At 37.5% G+C, this 21,478-nt stretch overlaps 1 protein-coding gene across 2 annotated transcripts in view; it reads left to right on the top strand.

Annotated features, from left to right (window-relative positions):
- Positions 1–21,478, top strand: part of cunh8orf34 (chromosome unknown C8orf34 homolog) — a 79,638-nt gene that overhangs the window by 39,454 nt on the left and 18,706 nt on the right. For both annotated transcript variants that reach the window (XM_088001342.1, XM_088001341.1), the window contains exons 8-11: positions 6,055–6,190; positions 11,401–11,486; positions 11,619–11,692; positions 20,667–20,793. In XM_088001342.1, the coding sequence (XP_087857468.1) occupies positions 6,055–6,190; positions 11,401–11,486; positions 11,619–11,692; positions 20,667–20,793 (423 nt within the window). The remainder of the gene's footprint in view (positions 1–6,054; positions 6,191–11,400; positions 11,487–11,618; positions 11,693–20,666; positions 20,794–21,478) is intronic.

Genomic DNA, 21,478 nt, shown 5'->3' with positions numbered 1-21,478 from the left:
GCTAATAAGCGCACATTTTGTAACTGCAGTAGTCAACATTGTTTAATAAATGTAGCATTATAAGTTAACTAAGAAGCATTTGTGGGCTGTACTGGTTAAGTGATTTTTTTTTTTTTTTTTTTTTTTTTTTTTAGCTCACATAAGGGGCCAGAAAAGCTTCTATTAGTCCAACTAACGCTCTTCTAATCACCAAGAACGACTTTACAATTTAATTAGTAAATAAGTGCTTTTTAATGGTCTAGTTGTCTAATATGACTAAGAGGATTCCACAAGTTAGCTTATGCTAACCTGTAGCCAATAAGTTATTTATTTATTTCCAATAAGATCAACTTTGAAATTCAGCTGTTGGCTTGTGGTCACTAGTGGACTAGCTGACATTTTGATTCCTCCTGTTAGTAGTATGGCTAGAAACGCTTATTTCAGTTCACCAGTCCACACTTTAGGCTCCATTAATTAACTTATGCTTATACATTATTAGTAATTAAACGTGCATTTTAGGCTGTACTAGTTAGCTAGCACACATTTTTGCTCACTTATTAACCTCTCTAAAATTAACTATTTCAGAGATTTTAATGGCTGATAAAGCTTAAGTTATCTCACCATTTAGGTTTCCTTATATGGAAATGTTTAGGCCGTATTAGTTGCCTACTGTGCATAGTTAGTTAACTAGTGTTCAGAACTTGCTTCCACCAGTTAACCTGTCTGTCGTTTTCAGTGCTAACCAGTTAAATATGACTACAGCGTCAAACACAAAAGTCCCATTTGTAAGAAAAAGTGTATCTGGCAAGTTTTTTTTTTTTTTTGTTTGTTTTTTTTTTAAGAAAAAAAACATGTAGTTATGCACTACAAAGCATTAACAACTGCTAAAATCAAGGATATTGAATGTTTACGCAAACAGCTTGCCATAGACTTTCAAATGGCAAGTGCAGACAGACATTTGTTGTGTCTAGACCGCAGGCCCAGGAGGCAGTCATGGTCTCAGGGTAAACTGGTCTCATGGGAGACGCACTGTAAACTTATCATAGCCCCATTGTGTTGGAGGTATGCTGAACTCTAATGTAAACATTGGAGAGCATGCACACGGTTTTGACTAAAAATACAGAGGAAAAGAGCACTTCTGCATACCAAACACGCTGTATGTTGACATAAACTTTAAAGGGAGCGTGATGCTGGGAATGTGAACATGAAAAGACTGCCGAGTCCTGGTTTACATAATGTATAAAAGTGGATTATACGGAGTGCGATTACCATTAACGCTGTTGTATGCAATCCAGACAACGGTGAAACTTTTCCATTCCGAATGGCTTTACTTCTGACTGTAATTTGACCCAAGACACAAATCCATGTTCTGTGATTACAAGATTGCATTGTGTCTTATCTTTTTCTTTTTTGTGTGGGACCACAAAAATGTCCGGTGTCATTCAAAGGACACTGTCAAAAGACATAAAATAAGGTTTAACGATACACATGGACATCTTAAATAGGTCGTCTGTAATACAGCAAATCCACACAATTCATCACTCAAGCACCTCATGTACACGCAGAGATTATATGTCTTGAGTTGAGTTTAGCTAAAGCTGGGATTCAGACGTTTGGAACATTATTTTTTTTAAATGTGAAGAATCTTTCACGTTGGAACTATAAACAGAGTTCCATGAGATTAACAATATTGGTGACATTACTGTGACATTGTAAACATTGTAGCAGTGGCATATGTAAATTACTCTGATTTATTTATTTTTTTAATGATCAGACAGTTGCCTTAGCTATTGAATGAGATTGAATATTTTTCTTAGCATCGATATTGAATTTTAAAATGTTAGTATTGTGACAATCCTAGTGGATGGGATAAGTCTAAGTAGATCAGTTATTGTTTGGCAGATAGACATTTAAATTGTTTTTCTGGACTTTTACAGCTTTGTCTCGCAACGTTTTTTTTTTTTTTTCCAAATCTTTATTGATGAGAGAAAACTAAAGAAGCAATCACACTTCGGTGAAACGCTGGGACTTGAAATATTTATGTCTTTTACTTGACTTTCAGGCCCCTCTAACATCTTTTTCTGCAGGCTCGAGACAAAGCTTGTATTTATCTGGTTGACCTTTTCTAGTGTCAGACATTCAGTTTTTTATCCCCTTAGACACTGAGACCTTTCTCTTCATCAGTGTACTGATTTTTCTGAACTAGAAGTAAACTAGTAAAAAAAAAAAATAAAGACAAAAGGGAGTTGAGGTGACAAGCAGCTGTGGACACAGAGGTCTTGTTTTTTTATCAGGGTCAGGGCCACTTAAAATGATCCTTTTGGTATCTCTTACAAGCAGTAGTTTCACAAGTGTATTTTTCTGAATGCCAAATAATGATTTGTATCACACCCAATGACCCAAAGAAAATCTGGTATGTTGAATTAGTGGGTCGCCGAAAGATCAGGGTAATGGCTAGAAGGGGAAAGAAGTGGGAATGGAACTGGAGAAAACAGGAAAAGAGGGAAGGCACCAAACTGTGCAATTCCCACGACCAGAAAATTGCCCAAATCGCTGGTGGCTCTTTCTGTCCCCCCACCCCCACCTCCAAAGCATTCCATGATAAATGGGACATTTAATATCGCTCTGCTTAGGGGTATTGATGGAATGCAGTTTATCTTTTCTTCTCAGGACTATAAAACAATACATCTTCTCTGGCAGCGTCTATAACAGAGACATTCTAGTCAGTCTAAGGTCTGAAATCCGAATGCGAGGAAACAAACCGGTTTCCATCTCATATTAAAAGAAACAGTTAAGTTTTCTTCCATTCTTTTTTTTTTTTTTTTTTTTTTTTGCAGGATTGTTTATTTATTTATTTATTTTGCCACATTAGAAGGCTTTGAGGATGAATTACTTGTTTAAGGTCATGCCACAATCAGATTCTCAGTCAGATTTAAGTTTGGGCTTTGACTCGCCCGCTCCAAAAGCGTTTTTAGCCTTTCAGTGTCGTCCTTGTTAGCAGTTTGTGAGTGAAGGAGAAAATCCATGGTTCCATCAATTAACGGCAAGTCATCCAAGTCCTGTAGGAGTTCAGCGGTCCGAGAACATTGCGCTACGACCACCATATGTAGCTTTCCTATTGTTGAATCGCGAAGACTGACATTAGCAGAGGCGAGTGAGGCATGCAGTGCTTTAGACATTGTTTCAGGTTACACACTGATGTTCAGGGTACACACCTGAACATGCGATTCTGGTATGTTAACTACTTCTGAGTGAGTTTACCACAGCTCCATGTTTTCTCGATTAGTGGATAATGGTTCTCACCTTGGACTGCGGTGTCCCAAAGACATAAAAATGTTTTTATAACCTGCTCTGGGCTCATGGATGCTAATGATTTTGCTTCCCATCTGTTCTTGAATGTCTTTGGATTAAAGCGAGATTTGTTGCTTTTTGAAATCTTGAAGCCAACTTCATGCTGACAGGCAGGTTTTGCTTAAATTACTTTTATTCTATGGGACTATAGTGATTCCAAAACTATATACAGTCCCGCTTCAGAACTACTCCATGCTAATCTTTCACACACACTCCTAGAAAAATACATTGAAGTTTGTGGTTGTTAAAGGAATAAATGTGGAAAAAGTTCAAGGGGTTGCTTTTCATTTATATTTTATATTATACCATCCTAAAATTAGGCTCAACTTTGAAATGATAATCAAATATTGCACCTTACTGGAATTTTGCTTTATAGATTGTAACTCATTAAAGGCAGTTCATATAAAGATGCACATTTTTATTTAAAAAAGAATTCCAGAGCTACATCAAAATTGAATTCTACAATTAAACATTTACAAAAGAGACCTGGAGGGATTTCAAGTTTTAATATATATATATATATTTTTTTTTTCCACATTTTATCCCGAATTTGGATCAGTAGGATTTACATGGATAACGAAAGGGTAGAAAATGTAAAGTGAAACAAAAGTTACCAATCCGCAACCTGAAAGACTGAATAATCTACAGTCCTATTTTTCTGAGATGAACATGAAAAATATCTTTATTATATTTAGTTTTTGCTGTCACTAGCACATGTCTTTTGAAATATTTTGCATAGAGCAATTGAGGACAGATTTAAGGAATACATTTATGTTTAGTCAGAATTATTTCTGGCCAGATAGATAAGATCTTTGGGGGTTTTGTACCACTATGATTGATGAATAGAGGGAGAGAGTTCTCAAGAGGAAGTGTCATCAGATCCAATCCTTGTGATTAGTCATGCATTCTCATCTTGCAAGGTGTCAAACCTATGTTTTTTTTTTCTTTCTAGCAGGGAACACTGTAATATGATCCCAAAGAAAAAATGTTTTAGTTCTGGTTTCAGATATCTGATCACAAGCTCAAGCAGCCTTTACACTACATTTGATGCATGACCTCAACATGAACCCCACCTTTCACTAATAAATGGTGACATCTCTGTATCTCTGTATAGTCAAGAAACACGGATTAAATTAGGGATGGGATGGTTTCCAGTTTGGAGGTATAACAAACCGGGGGGAAAAAAAAAAGTTCAGTTTCAAAACTGCAAAAACCTTTCAACGTACAAATCTTAAGATTTCAAGTCCTTTAAATGAGATTAAATTACTGGAATGACCAGGATTTAATCTGGCTTTATAGAGCCCAGAGGAACTCATCACTGTTGCAGGACTGCTAGTCAGATGGCTGAAAGCAGATTCCTGCACTTTCCTTCAGGTTTACTGCAAAGGCGACTTTGACTGCTTGGGGAAATTATTTTCAGGATCCCAAAATAAGAAAAAAAAAAAAAAAAAAAAAAAAAAAAACACTTAGAGCTACTTTTTGCATCTTCTACTAAAAGATAAATGTATAAAAACAAAAAAATGTAAAAGCTTCATTCGTCGATTCCTTGATGCATCAGCTGAGTTTTTTTTTTCTTTTTGTAGGAACATGAACTGTTACATCTCAAACTGAACAATGCCATCATATCAGTCCATTCATCTTTTAAAGACTAGTAGCACAATAAGAAGAAATGGAACTTGATTATATAAACCAGCGCATTTATCTGTCTTGTCACATCCACTAGTACAGATGAAGATAACATTTTTTGGTACTGAGTTGCCATTTATAGTGACTGTTACTATTTTTCTGAAATAGGATTAGTTGGATCATATTTACATGTTTTTGTGTTTAAACACTGTGTTTAAGTAACCTGATATAGTAGCATATTTACTTGATACTGACCCATTCCTACTCTGAGTGTTCATTCTATCTATAAGAACTATGGCCTGGAAAGTACAACGTGTCTTTTTCTCTTAGGGATACATTCAAAACTACATCTGTCTGGTTGATTTAGAGCTTGCCTCTTTGATCATTATAAACTAACTGTAGCAAGTCCCCACTGAGACACAAAAACATTGATTTCATTTTATTCGGCATCACTACTTTAATGTCCTGTCATAAATCTTGCTCTTAGAGTGAGTTAAGCATAGTTTCTCTATTACAATAGCACTATGCGACTCTGACAGAAGTATGGAAATGTGTGCAGCATGATGCCTTGATGTTAAAATGCATCATTCTGATTTGACAGCTGAGCCTGTTTAGGCTTTAACTTTGTTCAAACATTAGGTTTCAGTTGCTCCACGTTGACAGCTTCTCAGCTAAAAAAAAAGAAAAAGAAAAGGCTTATCCAGTGAATATAGCAAAAAAAAAAAAAAAAAACCTCTACAATGCTGACCACTTCTCCATATACTTGTACATTTTTTTTTCTTCTTACAGAGTAAATGTATTTGCTTTCGTCACCCTCATTGTGGCTACATGACATAATTCTTACTGGAAATAATTTTGCAGCGACGCGAGCAATCCAAAAGTTCAAAATCTGCATGTTCTTGTGGAAACTCATCGGAATGACTGTGCTGATAATGATTACCTACTGTGATGGTCTCTCTTGCTCCTTTGACTTCCAGCAGGCTGTCATCACGGGGCATTACGTTGACAAGGAATAGACCAAAATATGATTAATGGTTGTCCTTTCTGTTTTTCCCCTCTCCTGCCCCGCCGTTACTATGTTCTGCTCCGTCTCCCCAGAGGACCTGGATGACCTGCGGATGGAGGGCGTAACGGGGCTGGCCCCGTCCGGCAGCAAGTTCAGCCAGGGACGCAGCTCCTATCAGCCTGAACCACAGGCCAAAGTTACCCTCAACATCTGCTCTAGGTGTGCAAGGTAAATGTTTTCACCTTTTTTTCTGAAAGTGTAAAGAGCAATTAAGTTTTGAAGTCACAGTTTAAAAATATCAGAAATTATTTCCTTTGGTTTGTTGTCTCAGCCAGCAACCAAATGGTTGTAGAATATGTATTGGTGGCTTGTTTCCTAGGTTCTGATAATCATATTATTAACCACAGTCACACAGCCTTCTTTTTCTTCTTTCCTTCTTCCCTCCCTTAACCCTTTCATGCATAGTGGTCACTACAGTGGACAGCTGTCTAAAAGCCATTTTCTTGTGCTTCTTGTTGATTTTTATGTTATAAATGCACGCAGACCACTGAAGTGGACACTAATGCATCATAAAATACACCATCAACTACTGGCCATCAGCTGCAAATGCAAGGAATTATTTTTGTTAAATCCAACATGGCCGACCGGCAAAAAAGCACGCCAACCAACCCGGTCCCTCCTTCTACTGTAGATGACTCTTGCAGGTAAAAAAAAATATTGTGACATCAGATAACCCCTAAAGAACAATATTACTGGTGTATTTTTCAAGTAACGACTTTGTATTTGGAGAAAATTACAATTGATCACCTAAAAAAAATGTAATAAAAAAAATCTTTTTTTTTTTTTTACAAAAAAAATGTTTTCTTCCTTTTTTTATGCCTTAAAAAAATTGGGGAAAAAATCCTGACACAAAGGATCATAATTCATGCATGAAAGGGTTAAGGAAGGGAATAAAAAACAAAATGACACAATAACTTAAACTGTTCCTGTGCTGGTTGTTTTCATGATCCCTGTGTGGATAATTGTACAGTTTATCATAGTTTCTCCTTTTTTCTTTTTATCGCTGTCTTCTCCTCTGACACTTCCTGCATCTTCCAGCATCAGTGGTAGCGCTCAGATTTCAGAGTTTTGGGCGCGATGCCACAGACAGGTGTGGGCACATATCTCCCTTGATGCCAGTCGGAGATAAACGGGTATCTTCTTGACGAGACGCCAGGCACACATCTGTCTGTGCAAACTTCTCTGTTTTGGTTTTGTTTGCCACTTATGTTCCATTCATGCAGCTTGTCAGCTTTGTTTCAAACACAGGCTTCTGGATGTTGTCTCATCAGGTCCTGCTGGAATAGGTGTTGCATCTCTGGATTTTGTTTGTAGGCAGTTTAATTGTGTGATGTTTCTAAGCAAATTCTTTTACAGTAGTGACAAAGTAAAGTAGCATCTGTGTGAGGGGTTGTTTGGATTCTTTTTTTTTTAATACTCTTTTTCAAAAGTATGTTTTCACTTTTTTCATGTCAGCCATCTGTTCTTCTTCACTGTTTTACTGTCTACTTTAGGGTCCAGCCAAATTCTTGCTTTGTTCCTTTTAAACCTGACCACCAAATATTTCATGAGTTTTATCAACCAAGCAGCCCTGGGTTTTGTCTGTCATTTTTGGGGTAATGTAAAGGCCACAAATAGATGAGCAAGCTGGAAAAGTGGAGCTCGCACAGTTTGGGTTTTTTTTTTGTGTGCTTTACAGAAAACTCTCAAGTCTGACATAAATACGCAGCTGTCCAGAGCAGGCATGAACAGAGGTCAGACATGAGAATAGTTGGAACGGTGTCGGAAGATCAAGACCACCAAGACGTATCCGGCCTGAAAGCGCATTGTGGGAGACCAGTAGAGTGTTAAATGATTAAAACTTTTTACACATTTAGAAAATAATAATGCCATCAATTTATTAAAGCAGATTTGATTCCTTGTTACACTTGCAGAGACGGATGAGGGTGCTAAAACTGTCTGGGCAGCTCAGTGTGATATGAAAAATGCTTCAAGGATGTACACAAAGAAAGTTAACTTGCTTTTATTGCCCGTTACAGCCGAGGTTAGCGTTAAAAGTTCTCTCTCAGGCTTCTTGTAGTTGAGCAGAATTGCACTGCAAATGTGTTAACTACCTAACACTTTAACAAACCGCACTATGTTTTCGTTTAATGATTACAGTACTTTTATTCAGTCAACAGCACATGTTAGTTACTGTATTATTTTTGACAAAGATGCTTTTTAAGTATAAGCTGAGTTCATTTTCGGTGCACATATATTTAAAGTACATTACGAAACAGGTTAATTTGAATGAACTGATAAGTGTTAATATTCTGAGTAGGTTCACATTTTTGAATGGTAATGCACAAAACTGCAAATTGCAATGGAAACATACATGATACATGGGTAACCAGATACTGGCCACCGAACTGTCTGCTTAGAAAAACTTTGGTATGTTTGAATGAATTTTGTTGACTCCTTCCTGCTGTATGTATTAGCCCTTTTTTTAAAATAAACACCTTTCAATGACGACTCACCAGATGGCTCGGAAAATGTAGGAATGAAGTGTGAGTGAACTAAAGCTGTAAACATATGACCTCACATTGAAGTTACTCATGGACCACTAAGCGATTTACAATATCTGCACAAAAGATTAAAGGGGAAATACTGAAAAAAGGAAAGCAATGTGTAATCTTCATGGTACTTGAAGTTAATCCGTTGATTATGTTATTTATGAAAAATTGCATATACTGCACTTATTTGCTGCTGTTCATCAAATTACAAGTGGTTTTGTTACAGATCTAACCAAAGATCAAGAATAAACATCCTTAGTTGAAGTTTTCAAGCTCTCATTGTACAGATTATTAAACTTTTCTTCTCATTCTGCTGTTTAAACAGTAACACAAATACCAGGGGCTGACATTAACAGTTTAGTCAGGCTGTCTGCTCAGGTTGTGCCTGCAGTCAGTTTTTTTTAACAGACCTGCTGCTCATATTTTCCCAGCTTTAGCTTGAAAACATTGGCTTAATAATAGTGATGGGTCGAGACCTGAGTTTTGACACAATGTTTGAAAAAGATTCTAGTCAAGCGAAAGTCTTTGGTAAATAGACAGACAAAAACTGTCGATCAATTCTCTCAGCCAGCTGATCAGCAGTGTGCATCAACAGCAAAATTAGACGCTACAACCGGAGAAAGCTGTACTTGATCTAGTGCTTTCTGTTGCACCTTATTAAAAGAACTTTAAATAGCAGGAATGATTTAAATGAAGTCATGGTGGTTTTGAAACTAAATCTTAGTTACTTGATACTGGAAACCAGCCAAGGTTTTGTTGGTTTTAATAATAATAAAAATAAAAAACTAACAAAAAAGCATGTTGGTCAGAAAAATGTTCTTTTGCCTCTGAATCATTTCCATCACTGTCCCATATGTTTTGGTGCAAAATGTATCAATCCCAGATTAAAAGCAAAAGACCTTGTGAAGATGGTAGCTAAGGCTGGTAAGAGGAGGAGAAAAAACTCCTATACTGACATGGGCCGACTTGAGTGATGTGGCTCAGTTTGAAGACAACAAAACATTCTCTAACAACTCCTCCCAATATTCTGACACATTGTCTGGGAAATTATCAGTTTACCTAAAACAGGACGATTTTATTCTAGTTTAATGTCAGGCAGTGAAAGAGAGGGGAATAATGAATTTTATACAGTGTATGTATACTACTGGTTTCAACTTTATATAAAGCCTTGTAGAGCCACTGCTAAAGAAATGCTGGTCAGTTTTGCAGGGAATAAGTAGCTTTATTGCATAAAATAAGAAGGCTTGCCCAATTGTTGACCTAGGATACTTTAGATACCTTCCAGAGAACATTTAACGATGCACGACAAAAGGATATGGGTGTATAAAGACAAAGAAATAAAATATGTTTGGTTCTTTTTATTATTTATCCTTTATTGTAGACCCTGTGGCTAGGAATGCAGCTGCACTATAAAAGCAAATGGGGTTGTTTTTCTTTGTTCTTTTGTCTGATGACATGGAAAAGGCTTGCAGGACCTCCATTCATTTTATGATGCTTTTTTTTGTCATTTGTTTTAATTGACTTGTCAAAAAAAATAAACTGGCTTTTGAGTTCAATGTTTTAGTTGTAAAGGCAGAAAAAGGTTGTTGATGGATTACTTTATGTTTTTAATCCGACAAGTTTATTTATGCATCTGGGAATGTAAATTCTTTAGTGCCTTGAGGAAACCACCAAATCCACGACACCAGATAATGTTTCTCTGCAAACACATCTACATAAAATCAAAAACAAAACTAGAAGAACTTAGAACAAAATGTGATAAAAAAAAAACAGCAATAGCCAGTCTTAACATTTAAACAATCTGAAAAGTATAATTTTATTGTTTGGTTATATCATATATATGATCATGTCTAATCAGAGGATGCACTCACGGTTGCGTGCACCCGTGAGTGCATTCTCACTTTACATCAGACAGCCGCTCCATTTTCTTGAGGGTACTGCATACCCCTGCTAAATCTTTTGGGGGTACGCAGTACCCCTCCGTACCCCCTTACTTTCACCCCTGCTCCTACCTATAAACACAGTATTCTGGTTTCACATGAGATAAATCCTCTAAACCAGGGGTCCCCAAACTACGGCCCGCGTGCCCACCTCCACATTTGGTCCGGCCCTCTGAACTATACCAGTATTCAGAGGGATTGTATTTTTCTTCAACCACCAGGGGGCTCTTTAGCAGGAAGCGTGTCCTGTAAACTGTGGGTGTTTTGTTTTGCATGGCGCATTGCTGCCATCTGTTGGACTTTTAGGGAACTGCTTGACTTTTATGTTATTTAATCAGTACGGTTGTGTGCTAGCGGTAGAGCAGATGAACACACGTGTCTGTTATTAACGCTGCATTCCATGTTGAATTCTTCGAAGCGATGCCTGTAAGTAGCAGTTTATACTTCAAAACGAGCCTTTATGTTAACATATGAGAAATTAATATATTAAAGTTACATTCTCTCAGTGGAATATATACTAGTCAGTCCCAGTGACCGTTTCACTCATGGTTTTTGCCCATGTGCTTTCTGGGTAAAAATCAATCGAGAAACGCATCCCCCCACATCCCCCCGCCAACAATCTCCGGCCCCCCACCAGAGAAGGGAAAAGTTATGTGGCCCTCACAGAAAAAAGTTTGGGGACCACTGCTCTAAACTAACCCCTGTGTGTCTTCTTTCACCAATCCCACGTTTTACAGCGGAGATTATGAACTCAGAAAAAAATGTTTCCACTTGTCTTATCGCTTCAGAATGATGGAAACCGACTCGTCTCGTCGTTATCTGACGCTAAGCTTCTAAACATGCATTGCATCCACAGTTCTCTGGCCTTGTGTACAACTTTGTATGTTTTGCGTGTTGTTGTTTCTAGGCTGCAGGGAGACACGCTATCGAACAGCCGATCTGAAGAGGATCACGGGCCTCGCATATCTGAGCAAGCTGTGCCTGACATCTCCTGTGAGTTTCATAACATAGTGGGGGAAAAAAAAAATCTAAATATTTTTGTTTGGTTGCATATTTGTATGTTTTTGTTACTCTGTGCTGTGTTCCTCTTGCTTCCCTTGTTATGAATGGATTCATCTGGAGCAGCGCCAGTGCCCGGGGTGGACACTGTGGCGAGTCGACTTCAGGAATGTGAGGCCTTATCTCAAGTAACAGGCTCTGTAAGTGTCCTTCCCTGCACCCATCGCCGAACAATTAAGATCACTTTACAAGCCATCAATTACCTCGTAGCTCTCTCTCTCCTCGGCAGCTTTATTGTCTGATATTGAGTGGAAACCACCTCGAGCTTCTTGTTAAGAAAATTCTGCGAGAGAAAACGATCCATCGTCACGTGGGGCGTTTTAGCCTCACGGAACAATTGACGGTGGAAAACAACCGATATCCCGAATTAGACATCTACCTGATATCGCTCTGCTTAACTCTTGCTAAAAGCATTTAATGAAACTTTACGTTAACTCTGTGGCGGTGGGTACTTACTGCACAGTTCACGTCGCACATTTCAGGCAAGCAATGTGTAGCTGGCCCAAACCAGACCTCTATAAAGGCAGACGCTCACATGCTGTTAATAAAGTGTTCAGCTTAGAGGCTAGAGGCTCTCCATAAGCACAATAAAAGCCAATACCTTTTTCATAGTCGGCCAATTTAATTGTTAGACAAGGCATTTTACTGTAGGTTTTTCTTTTAAAGAGTAGGAACAGTTTGGAGCCAAGGCAGAGCGCCGTGTGTGGAGCAGATGCAGAGTGGCTCCACACTAACTGGGAGCAGACTTTCAGAGGCTGACTGAACAAAGCCGGAGTCTGATTTTTATTTTGCAAATATAATTCTGAAAAGTGTGGCATGCATTTTGCATTTAGACCCGTTTCGCCGTGCTTTCACTGAATGAAATCCAGGGCAACCAATTACCAGTTGACATCACCTGACTCCAAAATCTTGAATCTTGGAGTACAATCACGTTCAATAAATTGGAGGTTTACTGAACACTTCACTCATTTCAGTGACTCCATAAATAAGTCAAATATGATATAGATTATAATACAACACGTTCCAAAGGTTGCTTTTATTCTGACGAACTAGCTTCATTGGAACGCATGTTCTAATATTTTGAGTATAACTCTCAATAAAGCTGTTCTGTGATGGTCTCTGACTTTGTTAGAGAACACATTGGTGAAGATTGGAGGCCAGAACTAAAAGCAATTGTACATTTTTGGCAAACTGTATACATTGTCATTTGTTTACATTATCAATTTAACCTAACTGAACTTGAGGCAAGAATTGGCAACAAATGTTGGTTTCTAGATACGCAAAGACGATAGAGTGTTACTTATTTTAAAGGCAAAAAGCTGTTAGCAGGGCATTTCATGTCTAGCTGAAAAACTTTCTGAAGTTTTTTGAACTACAGAACGACAGAAATCCTGTACTAATTAGTTGTTTATGTGTGAGGGATGGGATGCTTAAATACACAATAATAAGAACAAAGGTTGGCTTTGCATTTGTAGAAACTGGACTGTTTGTCTGTTGCTCCACTGGTTGTCGTTAAAGAGAAAAGAAAATATAAATAAATAAAGATCAGACATTTCGGGCATATTTTATTATGGGCATATTTATGACTGTACATAAAAATGCACAATTTAAGCTTTACACAGTTCTATTTTGGGCTTTAAATGCCCGGTAATGTTGGAACGCTAAAACTGTTAGTAGTTATTATTAGGCTCACAGACCCCCTGCCTCTGCCAGCTCTTTTAGGTGATAATTGCCTCATAAAGACAAATACTTTCCTAAAGCAATAGCCGGAGCAAATCCCCCTCAAAAAATGCTTCTATGACCTTCTTTGTAAGAGCTGGGTGATTGGTTTTAATCAGGTTTAGCTGTGAATGGCAGGCCTGTTATGGCCATAACATTTGAGAGAGTAAAGCGTTCACTTCTCTGATAGAAATAAGATAATTAGTGTGCTGCAATGTAATGTGCATGATAAAAAGCAGGAATTTTATGATGGTTTTGCTGCATGGCCTTTAAATATTTGGCATCAGCATAATTTGTCGCACACATTTTGGTTTTGCTGAGGCAAATCTCACAACATAATTTAAGCATTGTGGTTGAGTTATGTAGAGATGGTTGATTTTTAACAACTGTAGCATTTGTTTCTTATTACACAGGCACTCATAAATTACAAAATGTGCACGATTATTATTATTATTATTATTATTATGATGACAATCCAAAATAATGAGAACACAAAAAAAGTCAAATGAACCAATAGAAAAAAAAAACTATTTTGCAGAATTGATATTCTGAAGTATTTCAAAAGACGCCAAGATAAAGTTGATTTATAGGGTAGTTTTAACTTTATTTTTGTTAAAATGAACCTTATAAAAAAGTTACTGTTATTTTTTACATGTTTTCATTCCCAACCTGATAAAGACAAAGATGTTACAACTAAACATTTGCAGATGTTCTCCACACTAACAGTGGGTTTATTATGCAGCAACTTAATCTTTTCACTTTGTCTTGAAACAATATTCTTCAGTGCGTCAATCAAATTTCTATAATCCTAATACAAGAAATTGACGAATCTTCAAAATCTTTTCATAAATGTATTTGGTAAAATAACATCAGATAATGTATTACTCAACACACATCTGAGCAAGCTGGGGTTACTAACAAATCTAGCTGAATTTATGAGCTTGGGGACAATTCAAATCATTCTTTGATTTGTTGTAGGGATACCTATAAACCACAAAGGCACTATTTCAGAAGAACAACATGCGAAGGTATTGGCTTTTAACAATACTGTCAAATTACTGATGCGTGTGTAAGTTGATAGTCTGTTACACACGGACTGGTCGGCGTCATGTCTTTGGAATTCCCAAATTAAACTCTAATAGGGTTATTGTCAATATGCTATTTGTTTTTGGCTGCCTCCGGTACACAAGTCCATAAAGTTCATTAGGTGAATCTGTTGTGTGCCAAAACAAAAGGAAATGATTAGAAGTGCAACGTGGCCTCTCATAACCTGTCAGCTCTCCCCATTATCCCCAAAGCCAGAAGAGACCACGTTAGCCACTATAGTTGTAGAGAAAGCAAAGCTATTGCTGTCTTCTTGTGAATTCTAAAACAGCAATCTGTTTTATAACGGAAATGCACTTTTAAGATTGAACAGTTCTTTTCAAGATAGTCAAAAAAGCAGGTGGTTAAATTAAATAAGAACAAATAAAGTGTCACGTTATTATCAGACATGCCACTCCTGCTTTGCAAAATGTAAATTTGAAAGTATTACTGTAATAAAAGCAATTGCTGCAGCTCATTTGTGTGTTTATAATGAATAGAAGGTTTTTGTCAACGATTGCATTTTAACCTTTATTTTTCTTTTTGTCAACTTAAACTACCAGCAGTGTGCAGCATGTGCAGGAAACCCACTGCTAAGTTACTCTATGCTGCTGCTGGTGAAAACTCCAGGCCCTCTAGAATTTTTGCTAGTTTTTCATAAAATATTTAGGGATGATTAGATTATTTATTTATTGATATATTTTTTTTTTAGTTATTTAACTGACTGATACCAGCAGTAGACCCATGCTTACATTCCAGTTCAGTTGTTTTCCCTCGTGGTCGTAAAGGCAACTTTTACTTGCTTTACTCTGAAGCCGCAAGTCGTTTGAGGGCGATCACCATGGCAACAGCAGAACAACCAAAAAAAAAAATTACTTATTATTCAGAGTCACATAATTTATTTATATAATTAGATGGCCTTTCTTGTGAAGAAAACAAGAGTTTAACGGCCATTAAGCAATCAGGATTTTCTCATTGTGGTGTTTGTTGAAGTTCACAGTGATTTGATTGGCTGCTGCTCCCCAGCTACTGATAGAGATGGTTCTGTCCTTTGTCCAATGTTTTGGTGCTAGAGCTTCGCCAGTGGAAACTCAAATTAACCAGCTTGGTTTTAAAGGGCCTAATGATTAAAATTAATCGCTGCTCATTCTGCTTCCCACTTGACACCTACTTGCAAACTTGTCCCATTGACCACTTCCCTGTGGAGGTTTAGAGGAATAATAGCTGTGGGTTAACTCCAAACCAACAATTGCCATCTGAAGCAGATTATAAATGCCTAATAGGTATTAAACAATACATAAACAACTATTAAAGGAGGTTTCAGTAAGCCATAAAACACATTATGAAATAAGATGTGCATGATAGAAGTATGTTTCAGGTTGAACCTGTCTTGGTTACCATGTAAAATTTTTCTGATCTTTTTTTTTTAATCTCGATAACTGCACGCACAAATATTAAACTTTTTTTTTTTTTTTTTTATAGTTCTTGTTTGTGTGCTAAGCCACACTGGCTCAAATCCCAGATTGTGGTGATCTTAAGAGCTGACCACGCACACATAGCTGAGAACACACAGTACATATTAAGACTTCCATCCATTCTTTTTTTTTTGCTAACTTGATTTCAACATGCAAATAATAATAAAAAAAAGTTTGATCCATATTTGTCGTTTCCACTTTTGTCTTAATTTTTTTCCTTTTGTGGTCATAGAGATAAGGAGCATTATTAAAATATGGTTTTGCACCACTGATACAAATCTACTCTGTGAAAGTCTATCTGTTTGCTGGAGATGGGAAAAGAAATGGTTCTTTTTTTTTTCCCCCTTGCAGATTAAACCATCTAAACTTAGCCTCAAAACAAAAGGGAGGAAAAGCTTTATATTGTCTGGCATGAGATTGACGGCTGCAAACCGAAATTGAGACTGCTTCTCATGACTTCATGATGCATTTTCAGGCTCTAATCAAGACTGTTTTTGTTCCATTCATGTTTCCCAAATTACACTGAGCCATTTATGCTTTTTACATATTTCGTTGCTTTGTGTTATAATGCCTGACTGTACATGTAGATGTTTTCTATTGAACTTCCTAGAAATGTACGAGTTTACCAAAATCAATCAAGACGAGAAGAGATTTTGATTGTAGCGTTTGTTTATGAGTGGATGTTATCTGATTGGAGTAATTGTTTGCACTGTGTAAAGTTGTTTTGTTTAGGCTTTCAGGACTCCTGAAAACTGGTTGCCTCAGCCTCCAGGCTGGAGTCTCTGGGATAAACTTTCATTCTTGTAAGATTGAAAACAAGAGGGCATTGTAAACCCCCCCCCCGCCCCCAGGCCCCAACACTCCCCCCCCCAAAAAAAAAAAAAAACGTGGTTGTGTAGTAACAATTTCAAATATGTATTTGGTTTTCCTAAAGTATTTTAGCTGCAACGCCTTTTAAGTTAATATGTTACAGCCTGGTAATGACTTTACAGTGCATGGGAAATAAAAAAAAATCGCATCATGTTGGTGGCCTTGGGTGCTGCTGCCGAGGATACCCGAAGCGAGAGGCGGAGAAGATGATGTAATGCTGTTGGATTTGGGGAGATACCACCAAAGAAAAAGAAATAGCCGAGTAGTGGATTCAGTTATGATGTTCGGCTCACATCACTGCTTTATGAGGGCTGTAATTAAAGATTGGCTTGTGGCGATGTGGTTTTGCTGCCACGAAATGCTTCATGTGTCTGACAGGCACCAAGATCAATGTGATGGACTTGAAATTTAATGGTCAGCTATTCATAAGAGAATATCAGTTTTCCTTGTTTTGCTCAGATGCATGTTTAGTAAAAAACGGATTACAGCATCTTGCAAAAAGGCTTCACATCCCTTTCGACATGCTAAAACCATAAACTTCAACCGGTTTTATTGGGGTTTTATGAGACAGACCAAAACAAAGTGGTGTATAATTGTGAAAAGCAAGAAAAGAATACATGCACCATACATACACTTCTTTCTTTACAATTGCAATATTTGTACTATTGTAGCTACAGGTCAGGTATACATCTGCCAGCTTTGCATTTCTAAAGGCTGAAATGTTCTGTTTCCTATATTTCTTTGCAAAGTAACTTGGGTTCCTCCTGACTGTCAGGAGAGCTTCTGTAGACATAAATTCTTTAGTAGATTTGGGTCTGAGGCCATATTTTCAGAGATCCTCTGTCCTCTCACAGAGTTCCTAACTTAGCTTAAAGTCCCTGCCCAAGAGTCTTGGCTTCAGAGTGATTCAGCCAATTGCTGAGCAACTCTGAGCGGGGAGACGACAGAAATTCCTAGATTAGTGAGAAGATGTGGTTGACCCCTGTTGCTAGGTCCCTAGAAGGTGATTGGCTTCTTTTCTTCTTCTGCTAACCGTTTAACGGCGGTTGGCAAACAACTTAATGGAGCATTTATGCCATCAACTGGTAAAGAGTGTGGACAAAATGTCACCACAATTGCAATAAATGAAAATTATATCCTGTCATTCAAATTACTCAGTCTTATAAATGGAATACGAGCTGGTAGCTTTTCCTTCTTGAGCCTTTCTGAAATATACCAATACTCCACTCAATCCCCAATCTTTGCAGAATCTTTTTTGACACTCTTAGGCTCATAAAAACTCCCCGAGTACTCTTCGCAGTTTGTCATGTCATGTCACTCTCTTAAAACCTAAGATGCTGGTGGTCTTGGTTCTCATTATGCTGTTTGGTCACTAATGTTCTCTAGCAAACCCCCGAACAGTTGAATTTATACTGAGATTGAATTACTCACAGATGAACCTTATTTACCAATTAAGTTACATCTGATGTTAATTGTTCATACTGAATTGTACTTTGGGGCTTTGCAGCAGTTTTACTTCTGCTAAACACTTATGCACTACTTTGTAGTAGTCCATCTCATTAAATCCCAATAAAATACAATAGCGTGTTGTGGTATCATAAGAAAATGTTAAGATACTTAACGTTATAGAAATTTCTAAACACTTTAGTAAGTCTACTTTATGCGTTTTAATAAAGTACAAATTTGAGTACATGTTCCCGCTCTAGAGATTTAAAATGTATATATTTTAAAATTTGGTTGAGGGAAGTTGTTCTTTATGGACAATAGGAAAGGAAGCTACATAAAAATATTGGCTCCTCATGATCTCAAACTTAAAAGTAGAAACTGTACAAACAAAATCTATATATGTTTATTTTTTTATTGTTTTCCTGACTTGTTTATGGAATCTACAAAACAAATGACTATATGCACCTGCTTGTTTCCACATTATTCTAACGTACCCAAAGCCAATGTTTGGAACTCATGTGAAGTAATTGGCCAATCAAGCACAAAATTTCCTCAAACAAAGATTTATGGCTGCCGTGTGTTTAGGATCACACTGTTCAAAACTCCTATGCTTGTCAAGATTCCCTAGGCTCAGATTGATATTTTTATTAAGCATGGGCATTCAAATATAAGCTTATAAATCAGACCAGAATTGCCATCTCTTGTACTCTTTGGCAACTGGGCATGAGCACCATGACGCAGCTGGAAAGCAGCTAGGAAGATAATGCCAGAGTTTCCTCTGCCAAAACATCCCGTTTGGATTATTAATTTAAATTTGTATCTTTGAAGACTTTTTTTCAGTTGTGTTCAGACTTGCAGCTGAACACAACTAAATAATAGTCGTATTTATTTTCATGCCCAAAGCTGAGAAATAGTAATGATAAAAAAACAAAAAGCATGAAAGAAAGCGAGAACAAAAGTCAAAGTTGCGGAAGATCAATGAAATTACATTTGGAATGTAGAAATCGGGGAAGATTGCGTAAAAGAATGGCCACGTAAAGAAAGTAGTGAAAGCAAAGGTCTCCAACTGGAATGCGAGTTCATGAGAAAAATATTTAAATTAACATTTATCTATTTATCGCAAGGCAACCCTTTGGTGGACATCTTCCACGTCTTCCATTAAGAAAGTGGAGTCTGGGGATTTACGATCAGGACTCCAGTCTGTGGCGCAGAGGTCACCGAGTTCGTTAAAAAGCTCCTTGCTTGGATGAGATTTACCCAGAGTTCCTTACGTCCTTCCTCCCTACCAGGGAAGTGTTCAGGGTAGATTTGTACTCTCTTTTGTCTGATCTGGCCCTGGTTCCAGCAGTAAAAACACAGAGGGGGAGAAAACCTGCTGTGAGAAAAACCATTTGATTTTCTTCTTGTATACCAACCAGATTGGCTGCCAATGCTTTGGATAGTAACTCACAACGATGCCACTTTTACGGATGGTCATTGTCATCAATGTCGGGCTAAATATTTTACTTTTTTAATTCAGTCAGTAGTTTGGAGCCTTGTACGGCCTTTTATTAATATTATAACTTTCTAGTACTGCTAGTACTACTATTATCTGTGATGATAACTATAAACAACTTAAAAATAAGTTTTAGCAAGTTTTTTTCTAATTTTTCTACCCCTTGGTAGCTGGGATGTCAGGTAAGATTAATTTTTTTATGCTTTGCGAACTTTATCATTGTGGTGTGTGTGTGTGTGTGTATATCAAAGGGCGATCCCTGAGTCTTGCTTTAGGAGTATGCTGAACATATCTATTACCAGATGTCTCAGAGCATCTCAACACTTAGTCAAGTCAGCTCTGTTTCTCATTAAAAGCTTAGCATATCAAATGATGTAAGCGCTGGCATCCGACGCATCATAACTTATCTTGTGTAAACTAAACAAACAGGTGGTGGGATTATGGCTGTCAAGTTTTATTTCTCACCTGTGCTTAGAGCTCACGAACACTAAATGCATTAACTCTATACATCATCCGGCCTCACAAAAGAATAAAATTACGATTAGGCAAGCTTCCATTACTCAACTTGGCAAAGCTCGGTATGTCTTGCAGGTTTTTTTCCACACAGATCACCAATATAGTGTGTGAAGATGTGTCTGAAATGAAATAACTTTGAAAAAGTTACATTTTGCTTAGACTTATAATTGGGCTGACGAACCTAATGCCAACACACCAGTGCGCAAAGGGTAAGGGGTCTCTGCTGATGGTTATAGAAAAATGTCCTAAACCACTACTGACTGTCTAGCGGGCCACATTCACTTAACAGAGTTCCCTCCATGTTGGATGCTTTCATCTACACTTGCTGTGGTTTCTTGTGTTTTTCTAAAGCCCATAAAATAATAATTGGTTCTTTTTTTTTTTTTCCCCTCAGCAGATATGGCTCAGATACTTTCGGCAATAGCTGAAAATTATATAAAGAGTTAATTGAAGGGTCTTTCTTCTAATGTGACTCGCTCATTTTTTTTTTCTGCTCCCCTCTCTAACTAGCGTCAGGCTGTCTGGGAGGCTGATCTGAAGTCTGCGAGAGGTGGGAGTTCTGTTGGGCAGACGGGGCTGCTGCTGGGCGACTCCCTCTTTTCCAAAGAGCTGGAGAACATGGGCAAACAGCTCGCTGGTAGGCAGCGCATGTGTGCGTGTTTCTACGACGTGCATGTTTTTGCAGTGCGTCTTTGTGCCTGCAGAGTTGTTTTAGGAACTTCCAATGTCAATTATTTTCAAATGTTCTTTAATTTTTCCGTTCATTTGTTGTTTATTTCCAAAAGGGACAAGTGGTTAGTAACACAAAACATACCAAGACCTTCTTATTCCTATGCAAATTTGCAATGCCTTCTACCAGATGTAGCCTTAAGAACAGAGTGACAACATTCTTTAGGGACAGATGATGTGAAGCAAAGCAAATTAACCACAATAAGAGCATTAGGAATCAAAAGTTTTACACAGCTGCTGTATTTTTAAAGAAACAACTTCAGTTTTCGTTTAAAATTTGCCCACTACGCTGGTTGGAAAGTCCACATATTTATTCCATAAGTTACACTCTCATGAGCTTAATGACGAGTCTAAAAATTTTGCCACAAGTGCCACAGCACTCTCCTAATTTATACTCAGCATCTGCACAACTGCTACAATAACAACACTTTATCTCACACTTGTTATAAACAAACATGGCCCCCATGCGAAGAGGTCGGATGGTTGAAACTGAAAGTAAAGCTTTCAGTTATTACTGTGCTTGTAGGTACCTGATCACTGAGTGAGTGAAACATCATTTTGAGATGTTTAGTTGATTATTTGAAAAATACATT

Source organism: Poecilia mexicana, unplaced genomic scaffold (assembly GCF_051168715.1).
Source record: "Poecilia mexicana isolate PSO_F unplaced genomic scaffold, ASM5116871v1 scaffold_20, whole genome shotgun sequence".
NCBI lineage: Eukaryota > Metazoa > Chordata > Actinopteri > Cyprinodontiformes > Poeciliidae > Poecilia > Poecilia mexicana.
Note: the sequence above shows the minus strand (reverse complement) of the source record. Positions and strands in the feature narration are given on the sequence as shown.